Below are 19,110 nucleotides of genomic sequence, written 5' to 3'. Positions count from 1 at the left end.
TAATTTCCATCTCCTTCTTCCTCGTTTCTTCTTTTTTTTTTTGTCGATTTTTAATTTCCATACGAATTTATGTATAAATGTACACTGGCTTGCGTCCTTTCTCGTCGCGTTATCCTAACCAACTATCGAACCTTGCGTTCCTCTCGAGCTGGAACGAGTCGATCGCGCGAAACCCTATTACCGTTCGAAAAACAGAGGACTCGCCGAAACTATAATGCAGTGGGTCGTATGTATAGGACCGAGTACAAGTTTTCGCTATCGATTTTCGAAGCAAATACTCGGTTCTATTAGTAGGCTCTGAACAAGAAGACTAGTGGAAGAAAGTTTTCACTGTGATCAAACCGTCGACGATCGGCGCTCGCGTAAGCTGCGATATACTGATGCGAACGGTGCGTTAACGCTAGGCTCACGGGACGCTAAAAGTGACTACATACTTCACTTTATAAAAATAACGAGAATGCATCCAGTTTTTTCGCCATTTTTTTAATTGTATATACCCGAAGGAACAAATTTGTTCTATCCAATTTTTTACCCATTTTTTAAATAATATATACCCACAGGAATAAATTTCTCGAATCTCATGGATTTGTCTTCGCAATCTGAGTAATCGAAAGTTAAAAATATTAGAACTCGCCATTTTTACGGGTTCCATCCAATTTTTTAGCCATTTTTTCAATAATGTATACCCGAAGGAATAAATTTGTTGAATCATTTCTCATGGATGCGTCTTCACAATCTAAGTAATTATAAATTGACGATATTAGAACCCGCCATTTTAACGGGTCCCGTACGCCTAGTGTTAAACGAGCAATTGCAATCGAAAAGTTGAGATACCTGTCGTGTAATTTAGAGCACAATTAGAATCTACAAATCTCGGAGTGAAGAGCACAATTAGATCGCAGATTTTTATGCGGAATTGGAAAACATTGTTTCCAACAAGTACAAAATTATTGTTGATGCCAATAAAAAACGATGTATTTAAAACGTGCACTCCACTGTAGCATTGGAGTACAGCATTACCTCGACAATCTTCATAAGTTCCTTCTCGCAAGGTATTTTGCGTGCGAGGGTAATAAGGCTCGAACAGGCTCAAGCTTCGAGTGGCTTCAGCCAATGCCTGCTTTTGTAAACGTTTCCAAAAGTTTGTATGCATACAAACATAAACTTGCTTAAGTTGGCTCGCATGTGTTGGGGCTCGAACAGCAACGAATTTCAAGGTGCTTCAACTACCCGCCAAGATCTTGTTGGATTCTGGTACATACTTCGAAATGGCGTCGTCCTGTAATGCTCAACCAAAGTCCTCTTTACCATTTTTCCAAAATCGAACTTAATAAACTAAGCTGCTGACTTGCCAAATCGATTTCCGCGACACTAACATTTCTGAACAGTGTTTTTAATTTCTCGTGTTTAATCATTAATCCACGAATTAAGTGCTTTTAAGCGGTCGGAAACTTTTCGAGTATGAAAATCGGAACACGCTTGTTACATAGCGCCCGACAACACGATAGATCCTATTAATCTTTTCCGTGATCGATTGTTATCGCGATACTCGAGTTCAGATACTAAATAAGACACTGGTAAACACGCGATTGGTATTTGTATAAATACGAGATTTTGAAATCCACGAATACAACGCGAGTAAACTCTATTCAACCTTTTCACTATACCGACACACTTAATCATGAGTTTATATAATTGCGCCAAGCTCTCGACGCATTTATAACCGGCGCGATTGCAAACAAATCGCATTTATCGTAATACGAATTGGTTAATTTTCAAACTGTTCTCGTTGGCACTATTTAAAAGCGATATTGCCCCCTCAGCAACCCAATAATGCACATTATTGCAAATGCGCGGGACTAATTAACATTAGAACTGTCGAGCCCCAAACGTGCCTGATGTATCTCTGTAATAATCACTGGACTGCGGATCTTTATGCGAAACGAAAACAAACAATAAACTCCTTCTTGTTTTTAACAATTTTTATGGATAGAAAATTTTTTTCATAAATCAAATCCACAGTCTAGTTGCAATAACGCCCGTTTTCCAAAAAAATGTTACAGATCTAAAGCTCCAAATTCTCAATAGAAGGCATCGATCTTTGGTTTCAAAGGGATGAAACAAATCGTTATCCAATCAGTGGCGGCAAAAGTCAAGTGGAGGCCCCAAGCAGTAAAAATTTAGCAGTCTCAAACTCAAGTTAGAAATAGAAGTTGCAAGAAAACTTATAAACTTAATTTTTTGTAAAAAAAATGAATGCTGCGTTTCCCAGGGCCCCATGCGGCCGTTTAGTCCGCTTACCGTTAAACCCGCTACTGTATCCAATGCATCCGACGCGCTGTAAAAGAACAGTGAACGACTAGAAACGAGCGTAAGCATGAAGAAGTTCTCGAGAGAATCGCAACAACAATCAATAAATAAGGCTACGTAGCGTAAACGACAACAATGATTCAGCGAGAGAGGGTCGTCGTCGTCTGCAGAGGATTAACAGAACACGATCAGGCCAACTTCGAGATTGTTGCGGATTTCACCGATCGCGATCAGAGATTTACGTAATTAAAACGCCGCGCCGCGCCGGCGTAATCACGGGAAACTGATACGAGAGTCTGCCGAGCTAATCTAATCGCAACGAAATCGTCGATATAATTAAACCGTCAAGTATAAACGACAATTAAAGCTTGCTGGGAGTTGGGGGCAGGGATGAGGGTCGGGAGCTTACATAAGTAAATTAACGATAGTTTTCTTTACACACTTCCCGTAAAAATACATGGCCGCCGAGCCTGCAAACTCGGATATCGCGATTAATTAGGGTTGTTGGATAAGGCAAAAAACAGGGGTTAGGACTTTCGAATTGCCTCGCCAAGCTTCTCGCATCTGTTGTACGTTGTCCATATTGTCCAACGTTGTATTCGTATTCAGCATGTCAAACCGAATAGAATACCGCACACTGTAGTGCACGGTTTTTACAAGAATGGAGGATGACTACAATGTACACAATGATGGAACATGGAATACAGAAAATTTTAATCTCAGCAATTTATTTTTATGATAATGCCGATGGATGGCTGAGGTTCTTCCGATTAAAACGAGCCCAAACACGAGGTTCATCGGACGAATTTTACCCCGTCATAATTATGTACTGTTCGTGCCCCACAAGAAGTCCCCCACTCTCTCCGCCTATCCCCGCCGTTGACGTCACACGCGCAGTACCTAAATCGGTGAAACCAGACCGATTTGCATCGTGTTTGGGTTCATTTGAACCGGAAGATCCTCGGCTATCCATTGGCGCTACAATAACAAAGCTAAGACAATTCTATGGTTGTCAGGAAGAACACGCCGCGCCGCATGTCACATACTTTCACTTTCGAGATATTGCCGTTTAAAGTTCTGATCACCAATGCTTTTTTCTCAAATTTGTTTTCATGACTTTTTTCCTGGTAAATAGGTAAGTCCCATGTATAATTTATGCATAAAGTCAAATTTTTTGAAATTGTGACACGCGGCGTTTTTCCTTGCAACCACAGAGAATTACTGGGCATGAAATTTCCTGTATTATACATTTTAGCCGTGCACTAATTGAACAGGTACAAGAGTCTCGGTGGGACGATTCTAAGGCTCAGCCAACGAGGATGGAAGGAAAGGAAGCGAACCTGGTTAACTGGCTTACGAAAGGGTTAAAGAAGCTCTTCGTTTTCGTCCGAGACACTGTACATCTGGGGCCGTCGTCCTTGGAGTTGTTGCTCCCGCTGCCTCTGCGCCTGTTGCTTTTGAAGTAGCGCGATGCTGGCAGCTTTGTAGTTGATCGGCCCGTAAGATCGGTAGTCCACGTCGGCGTAGTCAAGATCCGAAAATTCCGGCTTGAAGGGCTGCGTAAACAAAACATCACAACGAATACCTTAGTCTGCTTCGATTACAGGAGAAGGGGGTTTGGGCGGGGCGGGACGGAGCCGCGCTGTTTTTCCGCGTGGAATTCTGTCTTTAAAGCTCCGGGAAACGTTCTCGCCGGAACGACGGCAATTCGGGTTCAATGTAGCAGCGAAGAAAGACAGGACCGGCATTCTTCGACCGACCATTCGAGCCCTCGATACGTTTTACGCGAGCTTCCCTTCGGTGAAAATTCCTCGGGGTTTCGCGGAATTGATATGGTTGTTAATTACGCTCGGGGATCGTCTGCGCGGAACAAGCAACAACGGATCACGGGAACGGTGTGTCTAGATGTGTAAGACGTTCGAAGGAAATGCTGGATAATGAGGAATTACTACTTAACAACATTTTCGTGTTCTCGATTTGGCTTTAATGGAACTTCTACCAATGTAGTCGTGACATTTTTCTAACATTTCAGATATGTCCTTTCTGGCGTTTATTGGGTCGAACCAATGTCAAGTTATTAGGTCGCTCGGAAAGCGAAAATGAGATTTATGACATTTTGTTCAATAATCTTCTGCGATTTTTTATTATTTCCGAATATGTAGAAATATTATCTCTAATTATGAATTATTTCGGTTTTTATTAGCAAAAAATTTAGTCTAAATTTGAAATTTACACCGCATAAAAAATTATGAAAAAAAGCGAAAAATGGGAATCCGATGGTATATAAGCTCCATAAATAGCAAACAAATTTTTCTTTCGGGTACTGCATTTTAGCCCTGCAGTAATAAAAACATAAAAGATCTTTATGCAATTTATGGCTGATGGAAATCTTCAAAAAATGCCAGAATATAAAATTCGATAGAATTCAAGCTGCTCCCATTAAAAAAAGTATTTTATTTCATTCCACTTTCTAAAAATCCATCTATAAAAATTGGAAATTGCATAAACATCTGCAGTCTAGTAATAACAAATGGAAGCAATGCCACGTCTACACGAAAAATGGAATTATTTTCGGAACGACCTAATAAAATGGGATTCATGTCACCGACTTGACATTTCGAGATAAAATTACTGGGTCGAGAGAATTAAAATTGTCACAGGCTTCAGGCACATTGCGTCCAGGAATTATTTAGATACTTTTTCAACGGTGTCGTCAGCAGGTATATATATCCTAAAAAGATTTGATCAATTACATCGACTAGTCGATTAATTTAAACTTTCACCACGGCTTTAATGTGTTTTCTTGCTGTTAATTTTCGAGTATTGATTTTACTTCTCGGAGTTTCGTATTTTCCGGAAGTGAAAGCAACGTTTGCTCAGACATCCCGACGCAGTGTTTGCACACATTCACGAAATGCGCCGCCGCAAACGAAGAAACAATGGCCGTGTAACGGGATTTAACGGATGTTTTTTTGTGTTCGTCGTTGCCGTAACTACGCTATTAAATCGCTAAGAAATCTATTCCCGACGTTAGTGTACCGGTACCGATCGCGTTTTTCGGTTCTCGTGTGCTCGAGGCTAGTTTAAGCTACCGATTAGAGGTGGTATACGCAGACAGTATCTTCTGCTCCAGCTTTCACGTATAAATGTGCTCCTTTATCGGGTGGGATTAATTCGATGCAACGCGAATGAATTCCTATTTACACTGCATACAGCCAACTCTCCACGAATACATACCGCGCAACAATAAAAATGTACACATACGTATCAAAGTATGTTCACGATTTATAGCTGGCCATAAAAAAACGGGATTAAGAAATATGTACTTTGGACGGTGCAGTTTTGCAGAGTCACTTTCCCGGTAAAATCAGACACGAGGAATCTCGGGTGCATCCGATGCACTTGTGTGTAATAGAACCATAGAACTTGTATAAATGAGAATCGGAAATTAAAAATACACAGAAGATGTGAGAATTAAAAATAGACAGAAGATGTAAGAATTAAAAATACACAGAAGATGTAAGAATTAAAAATTGAAACTGCACAGAAAAAAGGATGTAAGAATTAAAAATTGGAACCACACAGAAAAAAAGATGTAAGAATTAAAAATTAGAAATAGACAAATGATATAAGAATTAAAAGTTGACAGAAGATGTAAGAATTAAAAATTGAAACTAGGCAGAAGAAAAGATGTAAGAATTAAAAATTGAGAAACTAGACAGAAGACGTAAGAATGAAAAATTAAAAATAGGCAGAAGATGTAAGAATTAAAAATAGACAGAAGATGTAAGAATTAGAAAAAGACAAATGATGTAAGAATTAGAAATTGACAGAAGATGTAAGAATTAAAAATTGAAACTAGATGGAAAAAAAGATGTAAGAATTAAAAATTGAAACTAGACAGAAAGAAAGATGTAAAAATTGAAACTAGACAGAAGACGTAAGAATTAAAAATGAAAAATTCGCACGTTCGCCGAGATACAATTACCACGAGATCGTGCGACACAGCTACGGATATTGATGAAAATGTTATGCGATATGAACATTTTGCACCGTCTTGGGGGAATGTTAAGTCGCAGGCTCGCCGATGTTGCCCGTTGATGGAGCAGTTTCGGCAATAACTCGAACTCCGGGGGCATGCACAATTAAACGCAGGAAAAGCGGTATCGTTATTTCAGCGGTAAATCAACGCGTTTCTAACCGGTCGGTTCTAAACTTTCATGAGCACGTGTAGGTGTTGGACGAGTTTATTGTTCGGCGAATAAACCGTGTTACTGCCGGTAGAATTTTAATGGCCAATCACGCGGACGTCGTTCGTTAGCGAACGCGATAACGCGAATCACTGCTTTGTTCATTACTGATACTTCGCAAGTGTCATATCGACTCGTAGCCAAACGAAATTTAGTAGCTTGTTGTCGGTGTTTCGGCTCTGGCAACAATTTCCCCGACACGCGAATCGATAGAAAAGGAAAACTTCCTGGACAGATTCCACGAGAAGCTTATAATTTCGTTACGCCGGTTTTTTTCGCAACGTAATATATTTTTTTTTATTTATTGTGTGGCGGGCGATACACGCGGTCGCGTGTTTGCATTAGCCGCGGATTGCTTCCGACTACCTATTGGGTTGCAATATACACAAGGTTCGTTTGCTATCCGCTGCACACGGCAGCCGTGTTGCATCGGTCCACACTTCTAAATAACAGACAAGATTTCTTTCTGAGATTCGCTCTGAAACTTCTCTACGAATTGACCTTCTTCCGAGGGAAAATAGTGGATCAAAATGGATCCAGACTACACTGTACAAGTTAGTGTTTGGTCCTAGCTTTATATTAAATAAAAAAATCGATTGCTTATGAGATGGGGTGAATGCTTAAAAAATGATGAAAATTGCTTTTTTTTGGAAAACACTTGTAGAAATTGGTGGTAGCTGTACAATCGATTAATTGAACTGTTATTTTTTTAAAATGTAATTGCTCGTGAATACTTTAATCTGTAGTCGGTCAGTTCTGGAAATATTTAATGAACACTTTACGTATTTCTGTGTTCTTTCGAATCAATCGCTTCGTATATTACAACCCAATAATGCGTTTAAATGTTTAAGCAGTGCGCTGAGCGAATTATGGATGTTTTGTCGTTTCGCCTAGAAATCATGAAACGATAATAATTAATCCTTTGCACTAGCGAGTTCGCAACGGAAGGATGTTTATGCGTAATGGATAATTGGGAGGATTTGCTATTCGAAGGTACGTCGATGACGTGTTGAAGTAATTACTCACATATATTATATCACGTCGCGCGTACCGTTATATCGAACTACGCCCATCAACGAAACATAAGTACTGTTAATAGTTGTACTTTTGGATTGGACAACCAGAATTATCTTAAAAAAGTGGTTGTTGCATTTGAATCTACACTTTGAACTGTTTATTATCATTTGCAATTACTATTAACACTTGTAATTTTGGATTAAACATCCATAATCATTAAAAAAGTGGTTGTTGCATTTTAATGTATACTTTGAACTGTTTATTATTATTTGCAATATTAACGTTGCTAAAAAGATTTGCGAGAACTCGAATTGCTTGAGTGTAGAAAATTGAATAAATATAATTTTTGCTTGAGTGTTGAAAATTGAATAAATATAATTTTTGCTTGAGCGTAGAAAATTGAATAAATATAATTTTGCTTGACTTTGTAGAAAATTGAATAAATATAATTTTTCTGGAATCTGTGAGCAATGAAATGGTTGCCGCAGGTCATGATCATGCAGCGTGTTCGATTATGGTACCGTCCTTTTGTCATCCTTCGTCAAAGGAATAAGCGTTTACAATTACATCGTACAAAAACGGTTCACATGCCGGAAGCATTTGCGTATCAGTGCAAAGGATTATGTATGACGACACCGGAAGCCGGTTTTTCGCATACAGAGCTCCGTGATCTACGTGTTGGTACATGTACTGGATCGATGGCCATACTGACAGACATGTCTAAGCAATACGACGTAATTCATAGAATACAATGTACCTACAAGGCATGTCGGACGCCAAAATCTCCTAGTAAATGTACGTATCGCTCTTTGCCTGCTGACCCTCCTATGAACAAACATTTAGATACAATTGGCATGTGTACCGGCATAAATTCGCGTTTCGTTCGTCACTTTTCTATTTTCTAACTAAACATTCTAATTGCTCCTGTCTCGTGTAAATTTCTCCAATCTTAGAACTATCCTCACGATATAGTAATCGTTTCTAAAATGTTTTAATAATGACAAAACTGCATCTATTCGGTCTTTATACAATTTTTGGAAATTTCCTGAAAATTGCTCCTGTCCCGTGTGTAAATTTCTCCAAAGCTAGAACCAGCATATCTAAAATGTTTCGGTGCAAGTCGTCTTCAGGTTACTATCTTTTTTAAACAATAAAGCTGTAACTCTTCAGACTTTGTACAATTTTTGGAAAATCCCTGATGGAAATGTATGTACAATTTCAGTAATCTGAAAGAAAAATTTAGGCTACTAATTATTTTAACTGGGTCGGTAGTTCTAGTGTGACACAGTTGAATTTCGATTATAGTGATTTCGAAGTTATAGTGTTAAACAATCTTAATAAATAATCGGCGGTTACGTCGTTCGATGTATCATTCTAAATTTCCAATATTTTCATAAATATTTCCGTTCGATGAACTCGCGCTTTAACGATCCCCCATCGACCACCGTAAACTGAAAACCGTCATACTTACCAATAACGTGGACAGCAATCAAACAAACGAAAAACGAACAAATGTAGAATCAGTTCGCCGCGATTTTTAAAAGTATTACATTCATACAGCGTAAATAACAAGCTTGAAAGTCCTTTCAAACGGCAAACCAGTGGACAAAGCGAAACAAGATGCACGCAAACAAAACGGAAATGCAATTTTTTTGCAATCTGGCGAAAATGAAACGTTTTAAAATCAACGCAAAACGAACAAAATTCATTAAGTCGTCCTACCTGTGTTTGTATGGCAAACTGAAGATTTAAAAATGTGTGGCGTGACTGTGACGAATGCGTATGAACAATTTTTATTTTATCTCGTACAATTTGCAAGTTTTCATACTCGGTTTGATTTTTAAAGATATGAACTGTTAAACGTATTGCAAACGATGTTGGTATGAATCAGAGCAGCGAAAAAACTGGATCTGACTCGTAAAGAATTCGCACGGCTTGTTGCAGTATCTTATAAATGTTTAATGACTTATTTCCCAATGAAATATTTCTCTTTTACCAAGGAGACAGATCATTAGTATCAAGGAGATCGTCTGGATCGAAGTAAATCAGTTCGATCGATACCACGATTTTATAAAAAGATATTGATTACTAGAAATTAAACCAGTGTCTAATTTGCTCGTTCTATGCATGAAGCAAAATCACAAATATTTAGTTTTATATTAATTTTTAATATCTAGGTGGGTAGAAGCAAAATCGAATCTATGAAACCACTTTTTCAAAAGCATTACTTTTTAAAATTGTGGTAATTTCGTAAAACAAGTAATAGAATCCTGGACTCATTCCAATGGACCCACTGTCCACACGCTCTCTCCACGAATGGATCCATTAATTTCGCGAAGTGGAATTCTAGAATTTGCCATTTTCACAGAGTTTTCTGTTCGAAACTCGGGGGACGTTCATGCTTCACATGTATTTACTACGACTAACTGGAATGGTTCGTATCTACATAAGAGCAACCCCGGCAAAAATAGTTTCCCTGCTTGCGTCCACTTGAGAGTAGAAGCAACAGCTACTGTACACTAACGCCGAGTACAGTTGCCCTAAACTTCGTGTCAACTAGGGAGTTCTACTGCGGGAACCAACTCTCCAGAGTAAAACTGTGAAGTCGATACGCAACAGAAGGAGGGCAAGTTTGCACTACTGCAACCATGATTACTGTTGGCATGCGAACAGTGGATAAGATTTTCACTTTAAATTGCGTTAATCCAGTCGAGTCTGGGGTCTTGGTCAAATTGACAAAGCAGAACTGATTTTCCCACGGTGTGCTTATCCGAATCACGTGGTTATTCTTGTTCATGGAACTTTGAAAGAGTAAAATCATTAAAGGAATTAAGAATATCAACGAATTATTTTCATCCCGTTGAAAGTATTAAAGAAACAACGATAATTTTATTTGGAGTTATTTTCCGACGTTCTTGTTCAATGGAACTTTGAAAGAGTAAAATCATTAAAGGAATTAGAAATATCAACGAATTATTGTCATCCCGTTGAAAGTATTAAAGAAACAACGATAATTTTTTATTTGCAGTTATTTTCCGACGTTCTTGTTCAATGGAACTTTGAAAGAGTAAAATCATTAAAGGAATTAAGAATATCAACGAATTATTTTCATCTCTTTGAAACTGTTAAAAAAAGAATGATATAATTTTATTTGAGCGTTACCTGCCGACTTTGTAGAGCAACTTCCTAAATTCAGGATTTCAGAGACTGCAATATCCGATGATTGGTCGCATGACGATGCTCTTATGCATAGCGCGGCGATCGTTAAGGGATTTCTTGCAAGGAAAAGTTACAGGCTACACAAATTATTGTTCTTAACTCTGAACTGATGAGGTGCTTTACGATGTATCACAATTTTTTCTCTGTACAGAGTGTATCAAAAGTAATGGTCGGTGGACATTTGCAAGAGAAACTTGCCGCGAAATTATTTATACCAAAGAAAATTGTTGTTAAAGTACTATTCATCGAGAATAGAGAAAATTTGAAAGGAGCCACGTGTCGCAAACAAATTGTTATTGAGATATAAGCTATTAAATTTTTCTGCAAAATTTGATTCTACTACAATACAACAGTCCACCAAACTTTAGAAGCTTATATCTCAATAACAATTTGTCTGCTACATGAGGCTCCTTTCGAATTTGTTATCTGTACGTAATTTGTACTCTTTCTACGTTAACGACAATTTTCTTTGGTATAAATAATCTTGCGGCAAGTTTCCTTTACAAATGTCCACCGATCCAGAGGTGTACATTTACACCTAGGACGGGCGACCATGAATTTTTATACATGTACAGTAAATCCTCTATAAACGCAAAAGCCTCGTGGAGGTTCGTTTGCATTTTTCGTAGACAGACACTATTATTTTGAGCTTCAAAGGCCGAGCCGAACGTAGAGAAGGACAGCGCGTGTGAAGAGAGACCGCGCGCGGCCGAAGCGACTGCGACTCTCCGCGTCTCTTTCTTTCCCTTACGTTGTCCTTCCTTGCGCCCGAAACGTTCACCGTCTATTAAACCACTAAATACAGTTGATATTATATCGTGTTTGTTCTTATTATACTCAGAAAAATGCCACAAATATATTGGTGTAAGTTTCATAAAAAAATAAGTAATTACACAACGCCGACGACTGCGACTCTCCGCGTTGCATTAGGCGTGGTTCACACCGATGTACCCGAGTCGAGATCAGAATACTACAGTGGAGGGAATATTTTTTGCGTTTATAGAGGATTTACTGTGCAAGAAAATTCTAGAAAACGAACAAACAAGAGACGTCGCTTTCTCTAATCTCTGTAAATTCGGATCTCCTTGATACTGTCCCGTGAGGACCGGTGGACAATTTACGGTGTCCACGGCGGTGTTCCCGACGTTTCTACTGACCTTTCAGACATCGATCTCCTGACCGACGTCCCGGAAGTGCAGCTCGGCGTACTGCATTATCGTCGGCGCGGACGGCGATCGTCCGTCACCAAGGTTCGACGACGAGGACAGTCTTTTCGATTTATTGCGTGTCTTGGTGTCCGCGGTTGCCGCGGGGTCCGCGTAATACGTGCTTTCCCCTTGGCTGCGGTTCGACCGCCGTTCCCATATCTGTTGTCTGCTGGCTGGGTTTAGCCTGTGATATTCGGTTGGGCACTCGGCGATGTTGTCCTCGTAGTAATGGGGATAGGAGATCTTACAGGTCTCCGGTATGCCGAGCTCCTGTACCTGATGGAAGCTGGTTTCGCAGGCGCGTTCGCTTCGCCTTTGCTTCGACTTCCTGTCCGTCCTCTTGTGTTTCCGGTACTTCTGGCCCCTCTCGTTCCCTCGGCTAACGTGCCGCCGGGACTGTCTCGCGTCGTGGTTCGTGTAGTTCTGTTGATCCTCGTCCGGATGCACCACGGACAGGTGATTGACGGTCTCGTGATGCGGCAGGGTGGACGGACGGTTGTTCGCGTGAACGAAGGAGTTTTGCAAGGGGCTAACTATCGAGGAATGGTAGGGGCTGCGCGTTAGTGGCAGTGTTAGTTGGCTCGAACTGTTGCTCGGTAACGGGTAGCTGTACTGCTGCATTTCCTGCCGGTGTTGCTGCTGATAATGTTCTTTGTAGTTGTATAGGCTGTCGGTCTGCAACAGGCATGGTTAGTACAGGTTGGAAGTTCAGCATCGCGCATAAGGATTCGTAGGGAGGCTAACAAGTTAGTGCCGAAACAAATCGTGGACTATCGGGAGGTCAAATACTATGCCGATCTTCCCAACATTCCGTTTTACTTCATTATTTAGATTTCTTCGAATTAACCCTCATCCGTTCCTCGTGTCAATTTCACACAATTTTCCCGAAATAAATTATACCGTTATGCTGTTTGTAGGTTTTACTCGAAACTGCGTGACTTTTATTGTTTAAATATGAAACACATTACCGAACAACCTAAGATGCAAATGTCAATTCTACTGAGATGGTGGAACTGAGGGACAGTTAATGTGATCAGAGCGTTTCAATGGATAATAATTTTATTAAGAACAACAACCTACTCTTCAATTCGGTTTATAAGAATTTTCAAACAATGCTGGAGTATCAAATTCAACAGAACTTGGTACGATTTTTATTTATTTTGGACCTACAGATGTCATCACTCATGAAATTAGGATCTTATTTGGTTAAAATTTCTTAAAATTTCTCTACAAAAATTGAAAGTTGCATAAACATCCGTAGCTTCAGTACCAACTTCAATATTTTTCTAAAAGTCTTCAGAAACAATTTTCTTTGACTCCGCGAAGTTCTCCAGATTTTCCGGACTTCGACACGAGCAAACATCTTTTTTTTTAATTTTCTGCAACAGCGATTCAAAGCTTTCATCTTGGGGATTAGCATCGGTCCGTGAAAAGTAACATCGCACGGTTTTTCTGAGATGATCGAAATAATATTTTACCTCCTTTATGGATAAGGTTTAAAAGCTCACCCTTCAAAAGCGCACACGCGCGCATGTGTGTTTGTGTGTGACGGTGGTAGCTGTGTCAGTGAAAACTTACTTGATGCGCGGCCGACATACACAAGGACGGTCGCTACATAGGTGGCCAGATCCAGCTTAGCAGGGAAAATATGATTTCCGATTATAATTCGGCTTCCAGTAACTCTACCTCCTATTTGCTCGAAGCTGTTGTTTTATATCTATGGCGGACACGTAAATCGTACTCATGCAGTAGGTGCGATGCTAATTATTATAAAGGTGCTTAAGGGAGAGGATTTACTTCGTGTGCCCCATTTCCGTTGCTGCTGCACTCCGTATACTTCGAAACTCTCAAAGAAATCAACCTTGTAGATCTCGCGAATGTCTTCTATATCACGTTATTTCTTTAGTTTGTACATTCTTTCGAATAGAATTAATTTGTCGATTATGTCTTTATATTTACATAGAAAAAGAAGAGATGATGAGAGAGAGGATAACTCTAAAGAAAATTTTAATATTTAATAGAGATCGATTGATGAACGTAATGCAATTTTGCAAGTCGCGAGAATGATTGTCCAATTCCAGTGAGTGTACACCATTCTAGGAACATTATCTGGAAATGCTGTTTATCAAACGCAGCTTCCGCGAACAGATTAAATCTATTCTAAGCAGTCTTTTAATTATGTATGTATGCGCATACGTAGCAGATGTCTAAAAGTATACAATCACTAGATTATACTAGGCTTGTTAAATTCTTGATTACCTCAGGTACGTGGATGCATATTCATTGTTCGTGTGAATATTTAATTTGTACGATGTGTGACAAACTTTTTTCTACGTCCCAAAGCATCTACAAATGTTTTGAATCATTCGACCATTATTCTCAAAGATCTAAATTTGCCATGTCAAAAGACATTTTAATAAAGACCAGAAATATTTGGCAAAATGAAAGTTGAAACACCTGCCCTCTCAACCCTTTGCACTCGGAACTATAATAATTCATTAATATAAAATAATTTAATAACATAACAGTTAGTTTACATTACAGATACAGCAATATTTAACGGTGCCTCAGAGTTGCCACTCGAGTGTTAAGGGTTGAAGCTCCGGTTCGAGCACCAGCGATCTTTCTTCGCGCGCGAAAAAAGTTAGCGGAACGGGAAGGAGGGCAGGCGATTGAGCGAGGACGATTTAACTACTTGATCGCTTAACATCGATCGATCCAGATCTGTCTCTCGGCGAAGCAAGAACGAAACGATTTCTTTGTGCCAGCGGTAGCGGTAACCACGGCGGCAACAGCAGCAGCAACGTTATGGTGCACCGAATGCGGGTGCATACTACCAAAGAACATGAGTAGTCGACAAACCTTTGTCTTAGGCAGCGAAGCGTTTTTTGGCGGGAAGACGGGAAGGGGGACGTTTTGATAAGTGTGTTTCGAGGGATCGGATTTCCTGGACCTCCTCGGTGCCGGGATCGGCGGTGTAGTTGCTTCGGTGGTCGCCAAATCCGATTGACTCGATCTGACCGACTGATGATTCGTCAATGACGGCGTATCCGGTGTGACGATTGTCGCCAGAGTGCTCGTGCTGCTGTTTTTATGCGGACACTTGTATATCGGTATGGCGTAAAGCTGATACTTCCTGTTGTGCGCGTTCTCGTGTCGCCGACACAGTCTTAGCGAGTAGAACTGCGAGCGTTTATGCTTTCGACGACGCGGCTTCAGGCTGTTGTACTTCGGCACCGGCGAGTTACTCCTGGGCATGTTGTAATCGCTATAGTGCGGCCCGAGGTGACTCCTGGTCGATTCGTAACCGGAACTACCGTCGCAGAACGATGTCGTTCTACTGAGCGGCGGCGGCTGCTGCGTCCCGCACGATGACCTCACCATTGTATGATGCAACGTGCCATGCAAAGCCGAAACTCGGGCAAACATAGGGGAAACCAACTAAAACAAAAGACAACCGGCGGCTACTTAGCTGGCCACGACCTCGACTCTTTGCGCCGACGCTACCTCCACCGGGGATGACGGGGCTGCACTTTGCCTTCAGATTTTGGATCGTGCTACGAACCTACTTTTTACCTTGGCATGGGGCGATGGAAACGCTACGGGTAACGTTCGAACCTCTGCTTCATCGTTTTTAGGTTAATAATTGAACAATTGAAGAGCGGCAGGAATGGGAACATTTCGGATAATGTTCGAATCTCTACCTCATCGTTTTTAGGTTAATAATTGAACAATTGAAGAGTGGCAGCAATGGGAACATTTCGGATAATGTTCGAATCTCTACCTCATTGTTTTTTGATGAATAATTCAACAATTGAACAGTTGGCAGCAATGGGAACACTTTAGATAATGTTCGAACCCCTATTATATTGTTTTTACATTAACATTGAACGATTGAAGAATTGGCAACAATGGGAACACTTTGGATAATGTTCGAACCCCTACCTCATTGTTTTCAGATTAATAATTGAACAATGGAAGAGTTGGCAGCAATGGGGACACTTTGGATAACGTTGGAATATCTATTGCATTGTTTTTACATTGACATTGAACAATTGAAGAATTGGTAGCAAGGAAAACACTGCAGATAACGTTCGAACCCCTACCTCATTGTTTTCAGATTAATAATTGAACAATGGAAGAGTTGGCAGCAATGGGAACACTTTGGATGACGTTGGAATATCTATTACATTGTTTTTACATTGACATTGAACAATTGAAGAATTGGTAGCAAGGGAAACACTGCGGATAACGTTCGAACCCCTACCTCATTGTTTTTAAATTAATAATTGAACACTTCAAGAGTTGACAGCAATGGGGACACTTCGGATAATGTTCGGACCCCTACCTAATTGTTTTTAGATTAATATAATTGAACAATGGAAGAGGTGGCAGCAAGGGGATCACTTTGGATAACGTTTGAATTTCTACCTCATCGTTTTTAGATCGACAATTGAACAAATGAAGAGTTGCTGATAGCAATGTGAGTCTGGATAACGTTCAATCTATCTTGACTTATCTGGACCTGCTGATCCTGTTTCTAATAAATAGGAAACGAAGTTTGGAAAAGGTTGTATTGAATACATTCAACTTGCTGATTTCTGCAGAATTAAGTGTACACTCGCATTTAACGATAATCAGGCAGGAAATCTTGCCATTATTACTTTCAAGTGTTCCGAAGTGGCCCAGGCATTCAATTTCAGATAACGGGAACCGCGATTGAAAGTTTTTGCGTGGAAAGTACTTCAGGAGTTTACGTTCTCATGCACGGGAACCGAACCGCTCGCAACTTCGAAAGAATCGTTCGTATAACGAATATCGGTATCGTGCCCTTAGATCTCTCTCTCTCCGTGGAAGAATTTATCGTAATGCCTGCACCGAACAATTCACCGGTCTTGCAAAATTGCTTTGGAACTCCAATCAGTTTCACTAGCCAATTATCATTTCCGAAGCTAATAAGCGTTAACTCGCGAACGAATTGGTGGACAGAAATTGTTATAAAAATCATGTTCGAACAAGGAAAAAGATCTTAAAATAGTGGGGCATTCAATTCCAGAAAGAACGAGTCCTTCAGCAACAAACAAATCGATCTCGCGAACGATTTGGTTGTTAAAAAATTTTCCAGAAATCACGTTCGAAGAAGAAACAAAATCTTAGAATTGCGTGCCTTTCGAGTACAAAAAGAATTAATGCTTCAGTACCAAGCAAATCGGTCTTGCGAACAAATTGGTGGACAGAAATTGTTCTAACAATCACGTTCGAAGAACAAACAAGATCATCGAGTCGTGGACCCTTCAAATTCAAAAAGAATGAGTGCTTCAGCAACAAGCAAATCGATCTGTGGCGAAGTTTCGCTACTGCTGCAACCCTTGAGGGCAAAACTCGATTTCCTCGTAAACGACACCTAGCTGCGATGAGTTTGGACGCGAGCCGCGAAGTGCTGGTTAGAGCTGGTTCGCATTCACAGTATTCTCTGAATCGTGTGGATGCTAACGAAGTGGGTCCCGGAGTCTGGGAAGAGACGTCGTAATTCAAACGAGGACAGGCCGAAAAATTGACTCGGCAGGCGTCAGGCGGTTATTGTCGTTCGGACGTGAACTGTGTGCTACGGACTAACAAACAAATAAACAAGCAGGCTGAGCGAGCTCGAACGTAGTGGCCTAGAGCAGAGGGCCGAGGTCCGGTCATCGAGACGGCTATTGTCGGGATTTGCCTTCATTTCAATCTCAGCGAGCGAAATTGCTGGCCTGGGCAGATTCAAGGAAAATCCAAAGGCACTAGCGCGCGCACACAGCGGAGCGAAAACAAAATGGAACAAATACGCCCCTCGACAAAATGATGGCACGCGTGTGCTATCTTCTATTTCTCGAAGAATTTCTTTCTGCATCGTAACAATTATTCGGTAGCATACGTGTGCGATCGTTTTGTCGAGTGTGAAAGGAAAAAGAAATAGAACAAGAGAGGGGCAACAGGCGTACAGGGTGTTTCAAAGTTATATGTCACGACCGCTATCGTGTGATGCTGCACCTCTGGATCAAAATTGTTTTTTATATCATCGCATAGTGCTCATCGCTCTCAGAGGAATCATGTGTCTCGTGTCAAACGTTCTCTCTATTTTATTTTATATGTCTACAAGGTGTCCCAAGATGGTATAAATATGGAGGGGATGATTCTACACGAGAAAATAGAGAACAAATTTTTTTCATTTGTCTCCTTTCCGACATTTCTTTGAAATGTCTGACGCGTCTGTTCGTGGCCGACTCATTCTACTTCTTAAGAACGCTATGCACGCAGTGGTAAAATGTCTAATTCTAGCTGGACAAAAATAATTTTTCGCAATTATTGAAAAACATATCTAATTGAGAAAATATATTATTAGACATACTGAACCTAATATAATTGTAACAATTATATCTCATTATTTCCATTTGTTTTCTATTAACGACTAGTTGAATGTTCCGAAACTGCGGTGAATTTTTGTGTTGTGCATTGAAAAATGGTAAGTACATATTAAAGTAATTTATATTTTCTCGTTTTAGTTTAAAACTAAAGGGAGGAAGTAAATAAAATGAACCATAATCGAAAGCGTTTTTTTTTATGAATGAGTTAATAAAGTAAGGTTACACTTTGACTCAAGCATACTCAAGCTGCAATATTTTTGTATATTTTATCTATATGAATTACTTAACAATGTCGAAGAAAAATTAGCTTCTACAACCTGCTACTTAGTGAGAAATCCGATCCGATTAGATCGCTTAATTATAGTTCGTAATACGAATATTATATGTAATTAGGATACTGTAATTATAATTAAACAAAAAAGTAATCATAATAAAAAGTCATTTTCTTATATTCACAGACTTTACCTTCTATAAGTCAGAAATATAGAAATATAAGAAAAATATCCGTTTATTATCGTTTTTATGTTCAATTCCTTTATAACAAAAAAATAAATATCATAATAGTAATTATCAATTATCAAGAGGATATAAATTGTTCAAAAATAATTTTGTCCACCTAAAATCGAAACATTTACTACTGTGGCACTCGAACTTGCCGAATTGTTAGTGAATTTTCTCGAAAACGACGCGTCAAATGAAAAAATT

General features: G+C 39.8%; 1 protein-coding gene across 11 annotated transcripts in view; it reads right to left on the bottom strand.

Moving 5' to 3' along the window:
* Positions 1-19,110, bottom strand: part of Nrm (neuromusculin) — a 407,543-nt gene continuing 388,433 nt past the window's right edge. For 3 of the 11 annotated variants that reach the window (XM_076434722.1, XM_076434721.1, XM_076434723.1), the window contains 3 exons: positions 14,867-15,445; positions 11,954-12,679; positions 3,727-3,866 (listed from right to left, as the gene is read on the bottom strand). In XM_076434722.1, the coding sequence (XP_076290837.1) occupies positions 11,957-12,679; positions 14,867-15,445 (1,302 nt within the window). In that variant the 3' untranslated portion in view covers positions 3,727-3,866; positions 11,954-11,956. Of the gene's footprint in view, positions 3,867-8,334; positions 8,403-11,953; positions 13,722-14,866; positions 15,446-19,110 lie in introns of those variants that run through there. The other 8 variants (XM_076434724.1, XM_076434728.1, XR_013010095.1 and 5 more) reach the window with 7 other exon arrangements.

Source organism: Lasioglossum baleicum, chromosome 12, assembly GCF_051020765.1.
Source record: "Lasioglossum baleicum chromosome 12, iyLasBale1, whole genome shotgun sequence".
NCBI classification, from domain to species: Eukaryota; Metazoa; Arthropoda; class Insecta; order Hymenoptera; family Halictidae; genus Lasioglossum; species Lasioglossum baleicum.
Note: the sequence above shows the minus strand (reverse complement) of the source record. Positions and strands in the feature narration are given on the sequence as shown.